The 21,488-nt window shown below is 35.8% G+C and overlaps 1 protein-coding gene across 1 annotated transcript in view; it reads left to right on the plus strand.

The window, feature by feature from the left end:
• ttn.1 (titin, tandem duplicate 1) overlaps nt 1-21,488 on the plus strand; it is a 323,332-nt gene that overhangs the window by 135,907 nt on the left and 165,937 nt on the right. Inside the window, 20 exon segments of the mRNA XM_055637723.1 lie at nt 962-1,249; nt 1,583-1,870; nt 2,855-3,145; nt 3,941-4,228; nt 8,835-8,924; nt 9,016-9,298; nt 9,562-9,745; nt 9,855-9,941; nt 10,030-10,297; nt 11,283-11,543; nt 11,635-11,844; nt 12,335-12,412; nt 12,499-12,525; nt 12,740-12,784; nt 14,424-14,444; nt 15,920-15,994; nt 17,570-17,644; nt 18,908-18,982; nt 20,180-20,254; nt 21,414-21,488. Coding sequence (XP_055493698.1) covers nt 962-1,249; nt 1,583-1,870; nt 2,855-3,145; nt 3,941-4,228; nt 8,835-8,924; nt 9,016-9,298; nt 9,562-9,745; nt 9,855-9,941; nt 10,030-10,297; nt 11,283-11,543; nt 11,635-11,844; nt 12,335-12,412; nt 12,499-12,525; nt 12,740-12,784; nt 14,424-14,444; nt 15,920-15,994; nt 17,570-17,644; nt 18,908-18,982; nt 20,180-20,254; nt 21,414-21,488 — 3,084 coding nt within the window.

A 21,488-nucleotide genomic window follows, 5' to 3' on the forward strand; every position in this document is an offset into this window, starting at 1 on the left:
GTTAATTGTGTTTTCCATTATTCATTATACTGGTGTACAATGAATTTTTATATCCTTGCCTATTGTAAACACCTCTTGTCAACATTCCATTTAAATAGTATTTTTCAACCAGTGATTTACTACAGAATATAAGTAGAAATTATTTTTATTTCAGGATTGGGCATAACTAGGAAGGCCAATAATTATTGTCCATCCCTAATGGCCCTTGATAAGGTGGTGGTTATTCACCTTCTTGAACATGCCATAGATTTCCAGAAAAGGCAGCTGATAATGCCATTGGGGATTCCATAAATTAAACTCAGTGATTATGACAGCAATATCTTTCAAGTCAAAGTATTGTGAGATTTGGACAGGTGCCATGCTCTTTCTTGAACTCTACTCGAGTTCATGGCTTTAGCAGATACTGTCTGATTTGCCTTGGCAAGTGATTGCAGTGTATTTTGTAGATGACACACACTGCAGTCACAGTGCCGTGATGTTGTTTGGAATTTAGAAGGATGAGAGGGAATCTTATAGAAACATATTTCCTGCATCTAGCCTTAAAGGACTGGACAGGATAGATGTAGGAAAAATGTTCCTGATGTTATAAAAGGCAGTGGAGGCCAATTCACTGGATGTTTTCAAGAGAGAGTTAGATTTAGCTTTTAGGGCTAAAGGCATCAAGGGATATGGGGGAAAAGCAGGGACGGGATACCGATTTTAGATGATCAACCTTATATTGAATGGCGGCTCGAAGGGCCGAATGGCCTACTCCTGCACCTATTTTCTATGTTTCTATGGAATTAATGTTTAAATTGGCTTATCGTGGTTGGCTGCATTGTACAAGTGGATGTCAAGCTTCTTACCTGTTGCTTTCATAGTACGCGACCGTCAGTGTGAAGATCTCAAAATCTTTGTACATGAATCACTGAGCATTAGGATGGTTGAATGGTCTTACTCCATGACTATTTTTATTTTACAGAGCATAAAACTCCACCTTCTTTCTTAAGAGAAATGGAGAATATGGAAGTAACTCTTGATTTACCAGCCACATTTGAGTGTTGTATAGCTGGTTCAGCTCCAATTGAAACTTCTTGGTTTAAAGACGGTGTAAAATTGCTGCCTGGAACAAACTTAATTACATCTTTCATAGAGAATGAAGCAACTCTTAAAATTCTTAATACTGAGATGAATCATGCTGGTGAATACACTTGCAAAGCTTCCAACATAGTTGGAGTTGCTTCATGTAGTTCGACACTAGCTCTCAAAGGTATGTAGGGTTAAATATTTATCAAGGCACCTATAATTAATGACCATTGATCTTAACTTTAATATTTGCTTTGATCTGTCATTGACAGACCTTATTGTAATTCACACTTTTGTAATAACTCTTACAACTCTTTTCTATAATGTTTCCGGTGTATAGAGTTGCCCCTCTATGTTTGGTTAAATATATGCTTGTTCTGATTCTTTGCTTAATTAGCAGTTACCTTAATTTTCTGGTATTTACTCTTCAATATCTGCTTTCCACACTTATTGCTGTATGTTATTATTTTACTGTTTATACATTTACAATAGAATACAATTCTTGTTATTTTTTCAGAGTCTCGAGTTGCTCCTCTATTTGACAAAAAGCTAGAACCAGCGGAAGTTACAATTGGGAAAACTGTGGACCTTGAATGCCACTTAGTTGGCTCTTCCCCAATTAAAGTTACTTGGTCGAAAGATCGCAAAGAGATTCGATCGGGTGCCAATTACAACATAACTTATGTGGAAAATACAGCTCATTTGATAATTCTGAAAGCAGACAAGGGAGATGCTGGCCAATACATTTGTGAGGCCAGCAATGATCTTGGAAAGGATTCCTGCAAAACTCAAGTGACCGTGAAAGGTTATTGCTCAATAATAATTATACCTTACTGTCTAGTATATCTTATGAGAACAGGGTTTATTATTTATTAAAAAAATATTTCATTTTACATCTTTTTAATTTATTTTGGCCAGTTATTTAACCAGTTTTGTTATGTTTGTAAGTGGAATGCCAATGGGTTAAAAACGCTAATCTATGAGATATAACATTAAAAGTAAAGAGATTTTCTTTATATTAATTATTCTTTACTTTAAAAAGACACCTTCTTCAACCATTCTTTCTTGAGGTACAATTATAATGTTTAAGGATGAAAAAATAATGGCAGTACTAAACCAAATAACATGCTCAACAAGAACAAGGCTGAAATTCTGATACCAATACTTTTCTCATGGAAGATTAATACCTCTGATGATATGAGATCAATAATCTATGGATCATATTGTGCATGAGACACTGACAGTAGTCTTTCTGCGTCTTACTAACACTCATTGCAGAGGCTCCAATTTGTTCGTCTTCATTCTGGAGTCCTATAATATTTCATCAGGTGGCAGAGGAAAAATGCCCTGCCTCTAAAATTCCTGGCAGGTTACAAAGCTGGAGATGAAATACATTGATACTATTTTTAAATGCAAGTAATTATAAAGATGACAAAATTATTTTTAACTTAATCAAAAATAAAGATGTTAACTAAACACACAAAAGTATTTAGAAATAATTATAAACATAAAAATAAAGCAGATACAAAATTAAAAAGTAACACATTTCCTCCTAAAATTTTTACCTAACAATCTGCATTAAGTCTATACAGTTCTGCAGTTGGCTTGATCTTTTGTTGAATCCAAGAAGCAATTTCCCCAACTTAAATGACAGTAAGATGGAACATTAGTTGAACTGCCATTTCATTGGCGGCAGATCCAATTGAAACTACTGTACTGACAAAAGTTAGCATGATCCAGGCCCATTAGAATTGTCTGATATTTATAATGCTACTCTTTTCTCCAACAGATCGTAAAATTCCACCAAGCTTTACTAAAAAACCTCTTGAAACAATACAGGATTCAGAAGGAAAATCTATAAAAATTGAAGCTCGTGCTTCAGGTTCACAACCATTATCTGTAACCTGGTTCAAAGATGAGCAAGAGATCTTGGAAACTGGAAATTATGAATTATCCTTTAAAAATAATCTTGTCATTTTGAACATTAAGAAAGCACAGATTGTTGATTCTGGTATCTACATATGTGAAGTGGCGAATGATGCAGGCACAGCAAAGTTTAATGTGTCCGTACTAATCAAAGGTCAGTGATGGATATTCATCATTATATGGAATGGGGAAGTTTACACTGGCAAATTCTGTTTTGTTGAATCGTTTTTTGTTTAGTCTTGATACCATTTATTATTCTAATGTCGAATGGACATTCTTAAATCTTTGCACGTTGTTAACTTTTCTTGTACAGATTTTTTGAAAGTCTGCCTTTTAATCAATAACGCTGTGGAAATTATATAGAAATTATATGTTGTTCATTTTTCAGAGTTTGTGTATTGGTAAGGCCAGCATTTATGGTGCATCCCCAATGTCACTTTTTAGGTTGTGGTGAGTAATGTTCTTGAGGAACTCTAGCTAGTCTCATTCTGCCATTGACAGGGGCATCGTACTATGTCATCTACTTTTTGTTGTTGGCCACTTTTCATCATTTCCTGGATAGGTCATAGAAACATAGAAAATAGGTGCAGGAGGAGGTCATTCGGCCCTTCGAGCCAGCACCGCCATTTATTGTGATCGCAGCTGATCGTCCCCAATCAATAACCCGTGCCTGCCTTCTCCCCATATCCCTTGATTCCACTAGCCCCTAGGTCAGTAGTTGAAATTCTGTGTAGTGGATGAGTTCTAAAGGATAACATAAATGTATTGCCTGACAAAAATGCATATATCCCTTGCATTATTGAAGGCCATTTATAATATTGAGCAAGTCTGCCGCTAAGCTGAAAAGAAAAATGGATTGTCTGGAAATGGCAAAATCTCAAGGGGAAGAGGGAATAAAAGTGATAATGAAATTTTAATGTATTAACTATTGACATTTATTTTGTTTTAGAACTGAAGAAACCACCTGTCTTTGATATTCCACTTAAACCAATGACAATAACAGAAGGAGAGTTATTGCAGCTAAAATGTCATGTTCATGGGTCGGAACCAATTAATGTCCAATGGTTCAAAGATAGGAAAGAAATAAAACCATCTGAAAAACTGAACATGACTTTCATAGATGGCACAGCCACAGTTGAAATTAAAACAGTTGCCAAAACAGATAGTGGTGACTTCCTGTGTAAAGCCACAAATGAGGCTGGAACTGACAATTCCAAAGCCAAGCTAACAATCCAAGGTATGAATTAAATTGTTATTTGTTATGATGCGAGTGATGTATGGATGCCACAAATTTGTAAAATCATGGTTTGCTAAACATTCAACTTCTTGAACTTTTATGTATTAAGGCAAAATTGAAGTTGCCTTGAGATACAGTATCTTTATTGTATTGAAAGACAAAGGAAGATTCCTCGGTCATGTAGTTTTGATCTTGATGGATGAAACAACCAACAATCAATGATCATATTTATGAAATGAATTCAATTCACAAATTGAATTCATAAACTAATTGTGCCACATGTCGTTCCTTGACTTGATGATTCTAAAGAGTAATCATATATAGTCTTTATGCCGACTGGTTAGCATGCAACAAAAAAGCTTTTCACTGTACCTCGGTACATGTGGCAATAAACTAAACTAAACCAGATGGTGTAACTGCATAGGCCAAGACCCCTTTGCTGTTTTGTGATACCTAATAAAAAAAGAACATTGCCTCGTGCTTATGAATTCATAAAGAACTATTATGACATTATTGCATTTTTTGACCTGATTTTTAATCACAATTTGTTTTTACTTGTTGTTAGATAGCCAATGTGGTTTATTACTGAGCTAATGCATTTTATATTCTGTGTCATAGAGAAGACAGATTTATATTTAATTGTAGCTCTGTTCATTACAAAGCTCAATATCATCGCTTCTATGTTTCAATACTTACTAAATGTTTTTCATATTGCAGCAGAAATCTTTTTTTAGTTGCAATACCGAAGAATTTTATGTTCTTTTTGTTTGCTAAGCATAAAACAAAACATAACTAATTCTTGTTATGAAATGTTGATGCATATAATTTTAAAGCATGAGATATATCATATAAGTAATTATTAACATGTTCACAGTAGTACAATTTCATGTTCAAGTGTAATTATTTTTTATATACCTTGATGAATTATTTGTATATCGATAACTGGTGGACACATATGTCCACTACACATATATATCAAAATAGATAAGAGCGCAATATTTTTGATTTGTAAAACATGGGGGTAGGTCTGCCCACCACCTTCTTACAATTAATGTAATTACAATGTGTAGCTATTGTGTTGGTACAACCACAAAGACCCAATTGCCTTTCTGAATGGGAATTTATATGACTGCAAATGTAATTTTGCATATAACCCAACATGTCCCAGCCATTGCCAAGTCGTAACAAATATATGGATGTGTGGCTGATTCCTTATTCTCATTAATTGAATCTTTCTCTATTGTTCCTGAATGGCTTTATCAATAATATCTATATTAATTAAATATTACAATTAGATCCACACCACGATAGAAAGATGGGGAAAGAAATACTTGAATTGTAACTATGTAGAGAAAATGCGTGAGTTTTATGCCAAACGATGTACTGATGTGAATTTGTAAAATTGCAATCTGTTGGGGATTCAAGAGTGGTACAATGATTATTTTAAATATTAATTGCTAAAATCCAATAGGTAGTGTTTGGTTCAGAGGTTAAAGTGCACAACATCAGGAGCATTTTGAACGTACCCTCTTCCATTTTTATGGGAGATAGGATAAAGGACAAGGAGGTGGCCCTAGAAATCATGGCTGCATTGGTGATCATTTTCCAATGTTCTCTCAACTTTGGATCAGTTCCTGTGGACTGGAGGGTATATCGATAACTGGTGGACACGTATGTCAATGTAACCGCACTGTTTAAGAAAGGAGGGATAGAGATCGGTCAAAGTGACAGGATCGGTCAAAGTCAGCATGATTAATGAAGGGAAAACCATGCATCACTAATCTTGCGGAATTGTTTGAGGATGTAACAAGTATAATGGATAAGGGAAAGCCAGTGGATGTGGTGTATCTGGACTTTCAAAAAGCCTTTGACAGAGTCCCACACTAGAGATTAGTGTGCAAAATTAGAGCACATGATATCGGGGTAGGGTATTGACATGGATTGATTGGCAGTCAGGAAGCAAACAGTAGGAATTAATGGGTCCTTTTCAGAATGGCAGGCAGTGACTAGTAGTGTGCCACAGGGCTCGGTGCTGGGACCCCAGTTATTTACAACGATTTAGACGAGGGAATTAAATATGACATCTCCCAAGTTTGCGGATAACACAACGCTGGGTGGCAGTATGAGCTGCGATGAGGATGTTTTGAGGCTGAAGGGTGACTTGGGTAGGTTGGGTGAGTGGGCAGATGCATGGCAGATGCAGTATAATGTGGATAAATGTGACGTTATCCACTTTGGTGGCAGAACAGGAAGGCATATTATTATCTAAATGGTGTCAGATTAGGAAAAGGGGAGGTGGAACGAGATCTGGCTGTGCTTGTAAATCAGTCACTGAAAGTAAGCATGCAGGTACAGCAGGCAGTGAAGAAAGTTATTGGCCTTCATTGCGGGAGGATTTGAGTTTAAAAGCACGGAGGTCCTGTTATAGTTGAACAGGGCCCTGGTACGACCGCACCAGGAGTATTGTGTGCAATTTTGATCTCCTAATTTGAGGAAAGACATTATTGATATTGAGGGAATGCAGCGTGGGTTCACCGGGTTAATTCTTGGGATGGCAAGCTGACATATGATGAAAGAATGGGTTGACTGGGCTTGTGTTCATTGGAATTTAGAAGGATGAGAGGATATCTTATAGAAACATATACAATTCTTAAAGGATTGGACAAGCTAGATGCAGGAAAAATATTCCCGATGTTGGGTCAGGGGTCACAGTTTAAGAATAAGGGGTAGGCCATTTAGGACTGAGATGAGGAAAAACTTCTTAACCCAGAGAGTTGTGAACCTGTGGAATTCTCTGCCACAGAAAACAGTGTGGGCCAATTCACTGGACGTTTTCAAGCGAGAGTTAGATTTAGCTCTTAGGGCTAAAGGAATCAAGGGATATGGGGAAAAAGCAGGAATGGGGTACTGATTTTAGATGATCAGCCATGATCATATTGAATGGTGGTGCTGACTTGAAGGGCTGAATAGCCTACTCCTGCACCTATGTTTCTATGTTCAGCACAAACATGGTGGGCCGAAGGGCCTATTCCCATGCTGTACTGTTCCATGTTCCATGGTCTTTCATACAGGGCATGCATCAGAATAAATTAGCGATTTGCATTTCTAATATACAATATATGCAATATATCTTCATAAGCACAGTAATAACTTTTTAAACTTTATATTTTAGTAACCTAATTCTACATCGCATGAAAAAATCCTGTCATCATTGCAAAGATAAATTAGCAATGAGGGCAAATGAACAATCCATTCTTCCAAATTGTCCTTGCTTGTGGTTCATCTAGTCAATTAAAATTATATTGAACTGGTCTGTACTTTCAAATCTGAATTTTTGTCAAAGGTGCAATGATGTCAGGTGAATTCAAAAATATTCAAAAAAGAGGTAATGATACAAAATTGAACGTGAATGGACAAAATAGGAATGGTCAACCTGTGAATATGATTTAGATGGACCATTGATTGAAAAGAAATGAGATGAAATATAAAGTCAAATGGCTTACCATTTCCACATAAAGAAAATCATAACATTATTCTAAATATGTTGCAAATATATTATCAACCCTGATTGTTGAATTGATGATCAGTATTTAGATCAGAGATGAATTAAACCATGAATTATAAGATGGAGATCTATATGCAAGTATTACTTTTTATAATTATAGAAACATAGAAAATAGGTGCAGGAGTAGGCCATTCGGCCCTTCGAGCCTGCACCGCCATTCAATATGATCATGGCTGATCATCCAACTCAGTATCCTGTTCCTGCCTTCTCTCCATACCCCCTGATCCCCTTAGCCACAAGGGCCACATCTAACTCCCTCTTAAATATAGCCAATGAACTGTGGCCTCAACTACCCTCTGTGGCAGAGAGTTCTAGAGATTCACCACTCTGTGTGTGAAAAAAGTTCTTCTCATCTCGGTTTTAAAGGATTTCCCCCTTATCTTTAAGCTGTGACCCCTTGTCCTGGACTTCCCCAACATTGGGAACAATCTTCCTGCATCTAGCCTGTCCAACCCCTTAAGAATTTTGTAAGTTTCTATAAGATCCCCCCTCAATCTTCTAAATTCTAGCGAGTACAAACCGAGTCTATCCAGTCTTTCTTCATCTGAAAGTCCTGACATCCCAGGAATCAGTCTGGTGAACCTTCTCTGTACTCCCTCTATGGCAAGAATGTCTTTCCTCAGATTAGGAGACCAAAACTGTACACAATACTCCAGGTGTGGTCTCACCAAGACCCTGTACAATTGCAGTAGAACCTCCGTGGTTCTATGGTGGTATACAGAGGTTCATGCAATGTAAATCTAAACTGAGGAACTGACCTGATCACATACTTAAGTATAAGAAAACTCTCTGGAATATAAAGTTGTGCTCTTCCTCTCAGGGTATAGGTCAGGCAAAATCGACAAATTTACATTGGCATAGAAACTATTTTGTACCACAATCAAAATGATGGTACTAATGTTCTAAACTTTTTTGCATTCACGCTTGATAAATTTGATTTTTGTGCAGAGCATACATTCATAATACTTACTTTTGAGAAATGATGTACTGAATTACAGTAGAATTGGACCTATGAAATTTATTTAATTTGTTCTGATTTAGAAAAAACGGCAATAAAGAAAGTGGTTTCTCCACCACAACCTGACCAGATCTTCTTCATTGAGAAACCAAAGAACTTTAAAGGAATAGAAAGTAAGTTGAACATTTTTCCTGTTATTGTGTTTGTTAAAAAGAAATATTTTTGCAAGATGCAAGATATTTAAATGTCCTTTTTACATTTCAGGGGAAATAGCAACATTTATTGCCAAGGTTGGTGGTGATCCAATTCCAAATGTCAAATGGATGAAAGGCAAATGGAGGCAAATGAACCATGGTGGTCGATTTATTATCCAACAAAAGGGGCAAGAGGCCAAACTAGAAATCAAAGATGTAATAAAAACTGACTCTGGACATTACAGATGTGTTGCATCCAATAAATTTGGTGAAATTGAAAGTGGTATGAATTTAGAAGTTGAAGAGAAAAAAGAAATTATAGTTGAAACAGACTTTAGAGCAAAGTTGAAGAAGTAAGTATTTTGATTTAGGTATCACTAACAAAGTTTTGATTTTTCATTACTTGATTCTTACTTGATTATTTGCATAATGTGACTGAATCTCTCTTCAATTTAATATTTTTCTTCATGATGACCTATTTAATGGAGTTTCATTTAAGTGACAAATTGATGATAATAGACTGAATTTAGTATTGATACATTGATTTATGTACCTTTGGGCATGCAATTATTAAAATAGAACAATAATGAATTAATTTTGCCATTTATCTCAAAAGAACACCATCCAAGAAAAGGGAAGAAGAAGCAGATAAGGATATTGATATTGTAGAACTTTTAAGGAATGTTGATCCGAAGGAATATGAAAAGTATGCTCGTATGTATGGGATTACTGATTTCCGTGGTCTCCTCCAAGCCATTGAACTGTTGAAAGCCAGCAAAGGAGATGAAACTCACAGATTGGTGCGTAGGATTATGTTTATCAGTGCCATATGACATTATACAGTTAGGGAGAATAGGTGTCTTACATTAATGCTTTTTCGTAACTATCTTTAATTGGTGTTTTATTAAGGAGGTGGAAGAGCTGGACCGAGGTCCTGAAGAAGAGGAGTTTAATGAATTAATTCAATATATCCAGCATAGAATAGAAAAAGTTGAGGTAAGATTTCCATCATTATAAATCCTAAAATCATATTCCATTGGGGTGTTCCCTTTTTGAAATAAATATTTATTTATTCTCTCTACAGCCTATTGAATTAATCAAGGATATTAAAGATCTGGTTGTACGTACAAATGCAGATGCAGAATTTGAATGTGCCATAAAAATAAATTATCCTGAAATTAAACTTTCCTGGTATAAAGGGACTGAAAAATTGGAATCGAATAGCAAGTATGAAATTAGCATTGATGGTGACATTCATCGTCTAAAGATTAAAGACTGTGCTCTGCACGATCAAGGCAACTTCCGCATTGTCTGCGGCCCACATATCTCAAGTGCAAAACTAACTGTTGTTGGTAAGTTGTTATTATATTTTATAATATTATACGGGAACTTGACCAGTTCCTTTTGTGCCTGGAGTGAAGTGGACTGTCTCACCCTGAACACAACTAAGACTAAAGAGATGGTGGTTAACTTTGGCAGGTCCAAGCTCCCCCTTCAGCCGGTCAACGATGCTGGGGCTGACATTGAGGTGGTGCAGACATATAAATACCTTGGAGTGCACCTTGATAACAAACTGGACTGGTCTGTCAACTCTGACTCCCTCTAGAAAAAAGGCCAGAGCAGACTCTTTTTCCTCAGAAGGCTCAAATCCTTCAATATGTGTAATGACATGCTGCACATGTTTTACAACACTGTGGTTGCAAGTGTTATTTTCTACGCTGTTGTCTGCTGGGGCAACAGCATTAGTGCAAAAAACAACAAGAAGCTGGTCAAACTGGTTAAACAAGCTAGCTCAGTGCTGGAGGGGAGAGTAGACTCTGGGATGGATGTGCTTGAGAGGCGTATGAGGCACAAGATGCAGGTCATCCTGAAAAACCCCGGGCATCCCCTCCATGTAATTCTGGAGAGTCAAAAGAGCACTCGGAACAACAACCGGCTCCTCTCCCTGCCCTGTAGAATGGAGCGGTCCAGGAGATCCTTCACCCCTGCAGCCATTAGATTTTATAATTTGGACCGCTAGGCTGTAGGGGGATGCATTCTTGCAATTTTTAATTTTTAATTGTTAATTATTGGTCTTTTTAAGTATTTATTGCTCTCAGGTAGTGTCCACAGTGTATTCTATGTATTTTCTGTCTGCGTTCGTTTTGAATCTGTGGGTTTGTTGGTTGGGGGCTTCTGGACATCTGAATTTCCCTGAGGGGATCAATAAAGTATTTATTATTATTATTATTATTATTATTATTATTATTATTATTATTATTTATATTTTAATTTCTAAATGTTGTTTGGAAACTTTTGAACTCATCTAATTTACTTAAATCGGTTTGTGTTCTCCAGAACCTATTGTTGAACAGCATCTTGAAAATCTTTCCGGAAAGGAAGGCCATATTTGTATCATGGTTTGCCAGTTTTCCTTACCAAATCTAAAAACTGAGTGGTTTAAAAATGGGAGGAGAATTGAGGGGCAGGCCAGATATTCCATAGATGTTGTGGATAAGTTGCAGAAAGTCACTATTAGTGACTTGAAACCAGAGGACCAAGGCCGATTTACTTGCAGGTTTGAAGATCAAGAGACAACTGCTGATTTGAATGTTCAAGGTTTGTAGCTCTATAAAATGGGGTTATTCTAATCGTATTTTGAGAGTGGATTTTTAATATGAATTTTTGTTTTTGTTTTTATGTGTTATAGCTCACCCAATTGAATTCACAAAGACAATTCAGGATATTGTAGTGAAAGAACATGAGTCAGCTGTGTTTGAGTGTGAAGTGTCTTTTGATGATGCCATTGTAACCTGGTTTAAAGATACGGTGGTGCTGAAAGAAAGTGCAAAATACAGCTTCAGAAGAGTAGGGCGCCGGCATTTTATGACTATCCATAGTGTCACAACAGAAGACGAAGGTTTGTTCATTGTCATAATTTAATCTTATTTCCATTACTGTGGTTATTTATTTTGTTTTTTACCTCCTGAGGCTAACTTGCAGTGAGCCAAAATGAATCAGAGAAATTATGTTAAATTTAATTTGAACCTTGATCAGCACTGAGAAGTACAAAAATGATTTACAAAATGAAGGCAGAACTTGTTATCGGAATAAGAAAGAATGACTAAGTGTAACGAGTGACCCGATAGAGGTATTCGGAAGTAAGTAAGAAGAATATAAATAATGGATAAGATGTCGTATGTGAGGAATTCCAAAATAGAAGCCATTAGAATAATCAAATAAGGAGATTGGGAGAAGTTCTTTACATATAAGTCTTGAAATTTGTTACCACCTCCCTTGACATCATTAAGGCCTTTTGTTTCAGTGCTATATGTATTATGCAATTCTATGAAATACTATTTTCCATTGAAATATAGATAAATATCATAGTACAAAATTAATTTCTTTAGGTGTTTATTCTGTAATTGCTCAACTTGAACCAAGGGGTGAAGCTAAAAGTACTGCAGAACTCTACGTATCAAGTCAAGGTAGGAACATTTGACAATTAAAAAAAATTCAGTGATACAGTAATGTTTCTTTAACTAATATATCATTTAAAATCTGATTATTACAGAAATCAATTTACAGCAAAGGAAAACTGGTATGTATTCATACAAATTTCATATTCCTATTATCAAATTTTCAGTAAGGTAGGGATAAATTATGAACAGTATTAGTTCTATTTGTCATCTATTTTTGTTTACCTTTTCTCAAAATAATGGAAATTTAATATTTTGCTAAAAATCATTCAAAAATATAGAGAAAATAAATCCACATGATCAACAAGTAAAAAATCTTGCTTTTGTATTCTTTAGATGTTCCTGATATTGGAATTCCATTAGAAAGAAAACCATCTCCAGGTAAAACTTAGGAATCTTACTTAGGAATCTAACATCAAATACATTTGGCCTCAACTGAAACATTTATTGTATTGTAATTTGGATAGAAAGCAGCTATTGATAGGATACTACTGTACCAATTAGATGAATAAATGTGCCCAATGTACTTTGGCATATTAGGTACTGGTAGTATGGGCAAGACTAGTGGAAGGGAATTGGGATTATAAAGAAATTATAAATTCTGCCATTTTCCTTATTTCCAGTTAACTACCAAAGAAGGCCAAGTAATTGAGTATTTTAAAAGTGGAGACTGATAGGTTTTTGATTAATAAGGGCGCTAAAGGTTACAGGGAGAAGGTGGGAGAATAGGGTTGAGAGAGAAAACTATATCAGCCATGATCGAATGGCGGAACAGGCTAAATGGCCTAATTCTGCTCCCATGTCTTAACAACTAATTATCTATCTGCATTTCTTTAGTGTCTTTGGTCTTTGGCCTTCTTGCACCCCTTACACACTTCAATCTCAGTTGACAAGTAATGGTTGCAGAACTTTCTTAAAACAAGGCAAGAGATGTATTTAGATGATGACATTGTAGGATTCTCGGTGTAGAAGCTGCAGTTAATGATTGCATTTTCTCAAAACATGTACTGTATTGCACAAGTTTGAAAGATGACACCAAAAATTGGTTGGCATCAGGGGTGGATGGTTGCTGCCGCCTTGAGAGAGAATATATAAGTTCATGCTTCGTACACCTACTGCTACTCTGTCCAACCAGCACCCCAGCAATCGTAGTAAATCTGTCAGAGATATGATTGTTAACTTTACATGCATAGCAATGGCTGGCCTTGTTCTTCCACTCGAAGTCTCTGAGTCATTACTGCTGTTACTACTTTAGAAGAAGCAGCATTGCCCTTTTAAATGTTGAATTGTGATTGGACCTGAAAGCTGCTCATGGGATGGTCCACTACTTCAATTCTGGAAAGTATGGAGTCTAATTCAGCATAAAAATTTGGTACATTGGTGCATGCACATCAACATTTGCAATGATTTTCCGTCATTGTTCTCTTTGGGTTAAATATTTCATTAGATATGCCCTTCAACCATTAAAGAGTGATGGGCGTGAATACATATTTTAACATCAAAGTCTATTCGTGCATTTGTAACTATCTGGGAATGGCGGCCTCTTTCTGCTTTCCAACTCCTCCACTAGGGCCGCAAATATAGTTCAAATGTTTGTTCCTTGCTCTCTCCCTGGCCATTCTTCACATTTGCTACATCAGCTTTACTCACAGGCTCAACACACATATTGATCCTCTTGGGTAGACACAGAATGCTGGAGTAACTCAACGGGATAGGCAGCATCTCTGGAGAGAAGGAATGGGTGACATTTCGGGTCGAGACCCTTCTTCAGACTTGATCCTCGTATGATTTTGGTGTCATCAAATTGAGGACCCATTGTAATTTATTCGTAAATTTATTTTGCAAAAAGTGTATCTAAGAACTACAATTTGGATTTAGGATGCTTCTTTAGCTGTAGTTTTGAAGTTACTATTTTTCCTGTACCTCCCAATGTATTCTTTTTAGTTAGCTGTGTCTATACATCCACTTGAATTATGTTGGTGTCATTAAATATTGACATAGTTTTACTTTTTTTTTACAGAAGAATGGACAGAAGAAATAGGTAACATATTTGATTATTTGGTTCAGTATCAGAAAGCATTATGTATATATCCAAGTTGGACACAAAATGCTGGAGTAGCTCAGCCACAACCCATGCATTCCGTTCCCAACCTTGCCTTCAACAGCCAGCATGTCTATCCACTCATGCACTCTTGGAACACTTGTTTATCCAGTTGGCCCCAATAGCATCCATGCCCAATTCAAAATATTTGAGTCAATTGATGATAAACAGAAATTAAACTTGCCAAAAATTGGGCCCCATGCCCAAACTCAATAAAATCAATAATATGCATCCTCCAAATTAGTGACCCAAAACAGCTCCTAAATTAGAGCCCTGGGAAATGTTATATGGGCTTACATGAGTCAGATATGCATGGTGAGGCTAATTGACTATGGGTGAACACAGACATATGATGACCTGAAGCATTGCCATAGAAGGTTGTAGAGGCCAAGTCAATGGATATTTTTAAGGCAGAGATAGATAGATTCATGATTGGTATGGATGTCAGGAGTTATGGGGAAAAGGCAGGAGAATGGGGATGAGAGGGAAAGATAGATCAGCCATGATTGAATGGCGGTGTAGACTTAATGGGCTGAATGGCCTAATTCTGCTCTTATCACATGAACTTTTTGCACCCCTAAGCCAATCTTTATCAACTTTTACTCATTGCTTTATGTCATGAAGAGGTCACTAAAGCCATAAAAATTGAAGTGAGCTTTGGAATGCTTAAAAATGCATTAGTTGCATTAATATGACTCCCAGCTGAAAGGGTTGGCTTCCACAGAGAAATTGCTGTCCTTGCCTCATATTTTATGCCTCAGAGTCCAATCTGGCAGACACAAAGGCTATCTCTGCGTTATTCATCTTTCAAAGATTTCAATTCTTATCATTAGAAACCTGCTCTAATAATATGGATATGCAAATGGAGATCCTACGCTTGTTTATTAAAGACATGATTTTACCATTTCAGTAGTTTAATATATCATTTTGCCAGTAAAACCTGAGGTATAATTTCTGCTATTTGATAGCTGATTTTCTTAGTAGGTGTCATATTTTTAACGTATGATTTTATTCTAAGAACACTTTCCTTTCAACAAGAATGCAAGTCAGTGAGAAAACTGACCTTGCAGAGTCACTGAGTGTGACTATAGTAAGGCTGAATTATTTGAAATAAGACGTGCCCATGTAAGCTTTAGTTGGTGATAATTTATTTATCTCTATTAATATTAATTTAGTTATTCTCTTTACTTCCCCGAAGACAGTTCCTCATCTGAGATGACCATTTGCTATCACACATATATCTTAGAACAAATGAACATAAATAGAAGAGGGTCAAAATAGTATTTTGCTCAAATTAAATTGATAAATTTAAAGATATGTTATTTCCGTAAACTTATACTGCCTCGTCTCAAGTGTTGTCATGCATGAAACATATTGTTACTGATATAAACTAACAGAATATATCTCTTTTAAAGTCACTGAAATATCCAAGAGTTATGAAGAAGTTTCTTACACAATTCTGGAGGGAGATGAAGTTGATTATCAGAAAGGTAGAGACACAATTATGTTACCTTGATTAATAGTGCATATTGTCTAGAATTACATTTGAAGAATGAATATTAGGATGGGATGTCAAAGAGCTGCTGTCACTGATGGATTATAGGCAAAATTATTCAAGTTTCAGGTATTCATTGCCCAATTCAGTGATTTTATTTGATCAGATATATTGTAACAAATAAGCATCTTATTTCTTTAATATGTTTGCAAATGTCTTTTGTCTGAATTATTAGTAACATAAACATTTTTAAATTTTAATTTGCTGAGGCTGAACATATCACCTACGAAGAGGAAGCTTATGCAAAAGATAGTTCCAAGTGACTAGAACTTTTATATATTTTAATATGTTTATTTAATCATTTTATTCTTTAAGATTCTTTTTTCTTCAAATAATGCCCATCTTGAAATTATTCTTTATCTTCTGCAAGAGAGTACCTAACAGAATGCCAAAAATTGCACTTTAGGGTTTCATAAAGCAAAAGTTTAACCTGTCCAATTTGGTTCCACTTTTCCCACCTATTTTTTAATCTCAAGTAGCCTTCCATGTGGTGCAATATTGTGAACCAGAAATTTATTTATGCAACATCAACAGACCATCGCTATCCAGTCTTTCAGAAACTTTCTCAACGAACTCAATGAATTTAATGAAGTAGAAATCCTGTTTGTTGAAGCCATGTTAGGAATCTCAACAATTTATGCATTTCTGCACAAGAATTCTCTCATATCTATTAATATATAAAACTCTCGTGCCATCCGACCGGCTGCCGTCCGGCTGCCTTTCTGCCTTTTGATTCGTTGATGGCTGCTCCTTCCTATCAGCTTCCAACACACTTCGAAACAAAGTTGCAAGACAGGAACACTCTGAACTTTTCACTGCTGCAGCAGGCAGGGTAGGTGCAATTGGATTTTTTTTTTAATCCACTGCTGAGGGAGGCAGGGGAGTGCTGGAATCTTACATTTGGGAACGGCTTCAGTTCCATTGGAGGAGACGGGTGCATGGTGAAATATTGGGTTGGGGGATCACACCATTGGGGGAGCAGACCCAACGGGTCTGCACTTGGTCTAGTATAATTTAAAACTTGACAAGTATACAATTCGCAGGACATTATTTCCAATGTTTTTAATCTATTGAAATCAGTGCAGACTTCAGGAACTATATATAAAAATGAATCACTGACTTGCATACATAATCACCTTAATCATGTATAATCAGTACCACAAGATATTTGTTTAAGAAAACACATATGGTTGGGTTCTATTTTAATAGAGGTGCACTCTGTCCTCTTACTGTCTCAAGCATTTTGATTTGCAATTTAATTCTAATTTCTCCTTTTTTGAAAATACGATGTTGTATTAGTATTTTCTTTCATGAAAGAGCCACTATGAAATTCAAAACCCATAGGAATCCATTTACCACTTATATTCTTCCTATCAGTTGATTGTGTCTTGTGGTCTAATTTTATATAATGTGTTTGTCCTATATGTTTAGTTTCACTTTTCAAACATCTTGCAGATAATGTCCATTAGTTTCATTGTGCTTTATCTAATAATAAAACTGTTTTTTAAAGTGTTCAAGAAAGATGTTTCTGACGAAGTTAAGCCATTCACTGTTTCAAGAAAAGAAAAAGTTCCTCCAATGAGAGGTATGGAAATATGCATCCAAAGGTTTAAATATGTTCCTTGAAGAAGTAATCACACAATCAATTGGCTTTAGTCTGTGTGTTTCTATTGTATGTTTATATGTATTTGTTTGTGTGCACTTGTATTGTATGCTCATATGCTTGTACATTTACGTGGAACCTGATTTGTATTTTGTAGCTCTTGTAGCTCATTTTTCCTTTAAATTAAGTATACATATTGTATTAGAAATAGTAATGGTGAGGCATAAAATTATAGATGCTGGAAATCTAAATAAAAACAGAAAATCAACAGCACATAATTTATGTAAAGATCCCACTCCACTAAATGGAATGTAAACAGAAAATTCTGGAATAACTCAACAGATTTAGCACATCTATGGAGAGAGAAACAGTTAATGTTTCAGGTTCGAGACAGTTCATCATAACTGAGAAATTAACGCCAATCTAGATAGCAGAAAGAGTAGGGGAATGGATGGCTTAAAGGGAACTTCTCTGAAAGGATGAAAGTGTGCAGTGTGGTCTCTGACATCAAATTGGGTAGTTGTATTTGTTTGATGATGCACATGGCACTTGTATGCCAAATAGGTAATTTCAGTCTTGTTGAATGCCAAATCCATGAAAATGCATGAAAACATGCCCATAAGCAGATCACTGGGACAACTGATGTTCATTGATGATTGGAAACCAACACTGCATTTTTGGAGCCTTGTGTTCCAACCAGTCTTTATTTTAAATGTGTGAAGTAATCTGTATTCCTCAGTTTGCACTCCCCTGCCTTCTCTACTACCTGGACTAAACTGTATCACGTTCTCAGTTTTGGTGAAGCGTCTCAGACTTGAAGCATTAACTGTGTCTTTTTCCATAGATGTGCCTAGGGTTAAGTGTTTTTTTTTTTTAGCATTTTCTGTTTTACTTCATTTGGAGGAGTGTTCTCTAGATAAATCATGTACACTGCCAGACATAACAACACACAAAGCTGTCTCAGGAAAATAGTGCAATTTTCATCTAAATAATTTGGATGAATTGAGTTTATCACTAAATACCTTGTAATTAATATGCAGTCAAGCATTTCTACTTGAATTATTTAATAGGCTACATAAGGTGTAATTTACATATACCAAGATCATAATAGTTATATGATTGCTACAAGATAATGGACGCATCACATATTAGTTGGGTTCCTTGCATTTAATGTTACGTGCATTGCTATTTTAAAATGTTCTGAGTGCGTGCCTCTGATATTCTTCTGTCCAAAAATTCTTAAAGTGCCTGAGGTTCCTGAGTTTGTTCCTGAAGAAATGAAACCAATTCCACAAGAAGAAAAGGTTGCTCCAATTAAAGGTACAAAGGAACGCACACGTTTTAATTATCCTCTGGATAAATGCTTCTGCCAATATGGCACTATCTTATAAAGTAGTTCAGTTAAGAGTTCTTTTACTTTGTGTTTTGTTTGTGCATATGTGCCACTTGTGCTGTGTCAATCTGTCTTCCTTATTGAAATAATTTTGATAGTTTTATAATGATTACATTATAGCCAAAAATCTCTGACATCAAATTGGGTAGTTGTAGTTGTTTGATGATGCACATGGCATTTGTACGCCAAATAGGTAATTTCAGTCTTGTTGAATGCCAAATCCATGAAAATGCATGAAAACATGCCCATAAGCAGATCATTGGGACAACTGATGTTCATTGATGATTGGAAACCAACACTGCATTTTTGGAGCCTTGTGTTCCAACCAGTCTTTATTTTAAATGTGTGAAGTAATCTGCACTACCCATGCACCCTTGTCATCCCCACACCCAACTCCCAACAGAACCATTTAAAATTATAATTATGCTCTGTACTCATACAGCTCTGTACTTATATGGAAGTAATTATCTCGCCTGCACTCTCATAATTGTCAATGGTTGCCTGGCCCAACGCCGCAATCAATATTTATGCAGCTGGATCCTTCCAGGCTATAACTTGCGATGTTTCCGATGTATCTATAGTTCAGTTAGATATGAGTCAGCTTAGTGGGCATACAGCCTTGCAACATATTATAGTAACCTAAATCAGTAATTATGTAAAATCATCATAATTTTATTGAAAAAATTATTAATGTTCAGTATGGTTTTAAGCTATCAACTTGTCAAATATATCTTGAAGTAAATAGTACGATCTGTTCCAAAAACATGAAAAGTCAGATTTGTTGGAAAGTAACTCTAAGGGCACCTAAAATGTATGTAGAGGCTATGTACTGTCCATAGAAAAACTATATATTTAGTGTTACCTGAGGTTTGAATTACCTGAAGTGATGGGTTGCAAAGCAATCAATTAGTCTATGTATTAGTGTATAATTAAGGTGGATTATAATTACTTCATTATCTAATGCCATTTCATCAAACAATACATTTTTGTACATTAGAACCAAAATACAACATTATTGTGTGATTTAGCACAAAATAGTAGATGGTTTATTTTGTGTTTAATGTTGTGTGCGTCCCCGATCTTGTCACATCATTGGCAATTTATTTTCCAAACTTTTCTTTAAGTGCCTGTGGTTCCCAAGTTTGTACCTGAGGAAATAAAACCAGCTACACAAAAAGAAAAGACTACTCCAGTGAAAGGTATAAAAGAAAGGAAATGTTCTTTCCTTGAATTATTCTTGGGATTACAGTGAATTCATTTTGTTACTGTCTTGTGAAGTATTTCTGTTCAAAGGTTACGGATTGCCAATGCTCTGCTACATGTTATTCTTATTACATGAAATGTGATCTAATTGTTTGATGTAATTGTAATTGGTCCATTTGCTACTGTATTGTGTTGTCTTTGTAGCTGAAATAATTTTAATACCTACGTTTTAGTAAAAAAAAAAGCATAATATATAATTGGTCTTAATAGTGACCATTGTTTGGATGTTATGGGTGGTGCTTGTACATCAAAATAGCATCAGTTCTACATACATATATATATATATATATATATATATATCTCTCTTGATGTGACTTACACCAATAACTGTGTTATTGTAAATGACTGAGGCCTGCCTGTAAGAATGTAACATAGGTAGATTTTAATGCCCCGCAGTTTGAAACGATGATAGGTCATCAGGATTCTAATTTGGAGCTCATTGCTCTAAATAATATGTATTCATAAATATATATGGCTGCACTAGCATTACCATAGGAATATTATGGTAAGGCTTGCTTCAACCCATTGAATCACTTTTGTGAATGTTGATTAAGCACCAGGACTTGTGATGCGGAGCTCAGTGCTGCAATTCGCACACACTTTGACATGAATGGCTGATTAAGTATTAAGCAGCAAAATGTCTTAAGTCATCCCACACCTCTGACAGTTGTATTGAAACAAATCTTATAAGTTAGTTTGGGTTATTTTCATTTTATAATTGCTGTGATACTTGTAGAAATCATTCTGGAGGTAGTGGTGAGATTTACATTGTAAAAGTCCCTTTGGGCTGCCCAGAACTGGACATTGAAATGTGCAGCGGTCAATGTGTAATGGCATGACGGGCTGCAGCTCCCATTAATAATCTATGCTTCCTAAAACAATAATAATATATACCAGAACGTTCATCATTGTACCTCGGTACAAGTGGCAATAATCTAAACTCAACCATTATCCAAAATACAAAACTATGGTGTTATTAGTACAAGTGTCATGTCTTAATCACAGCTTCCATGTTTAATTTTAGGTGTATTGTTTTAAAATGTTAAATGTGCACATCTTTGATGTTCTTTTGTCAAAAAATTAACTTTCTTCAAGTGTCTGGTGTTCCCGAGTTTATTCCTGAAGAAGTGAAGCCAGTTTCACGGAAAGAAAAGGTTGCTCCAATAAAAG

This window comes from Leucoraja erinacea, chromosome 7 (genome assembly GCF_028641065.1).
Source record: "Leucoraja erinacea ecotype New England chromosome 7, Leri_hhj_1, whole genome shotgun sequence".
In the NCBI taxonomy this organism is placed as follows: Eukaryota; Metazoa; Chordata; class Chondrichthyes; order Rajiformes; family Rajidae; genus Leucoraja; species Leucoraja erinaceus.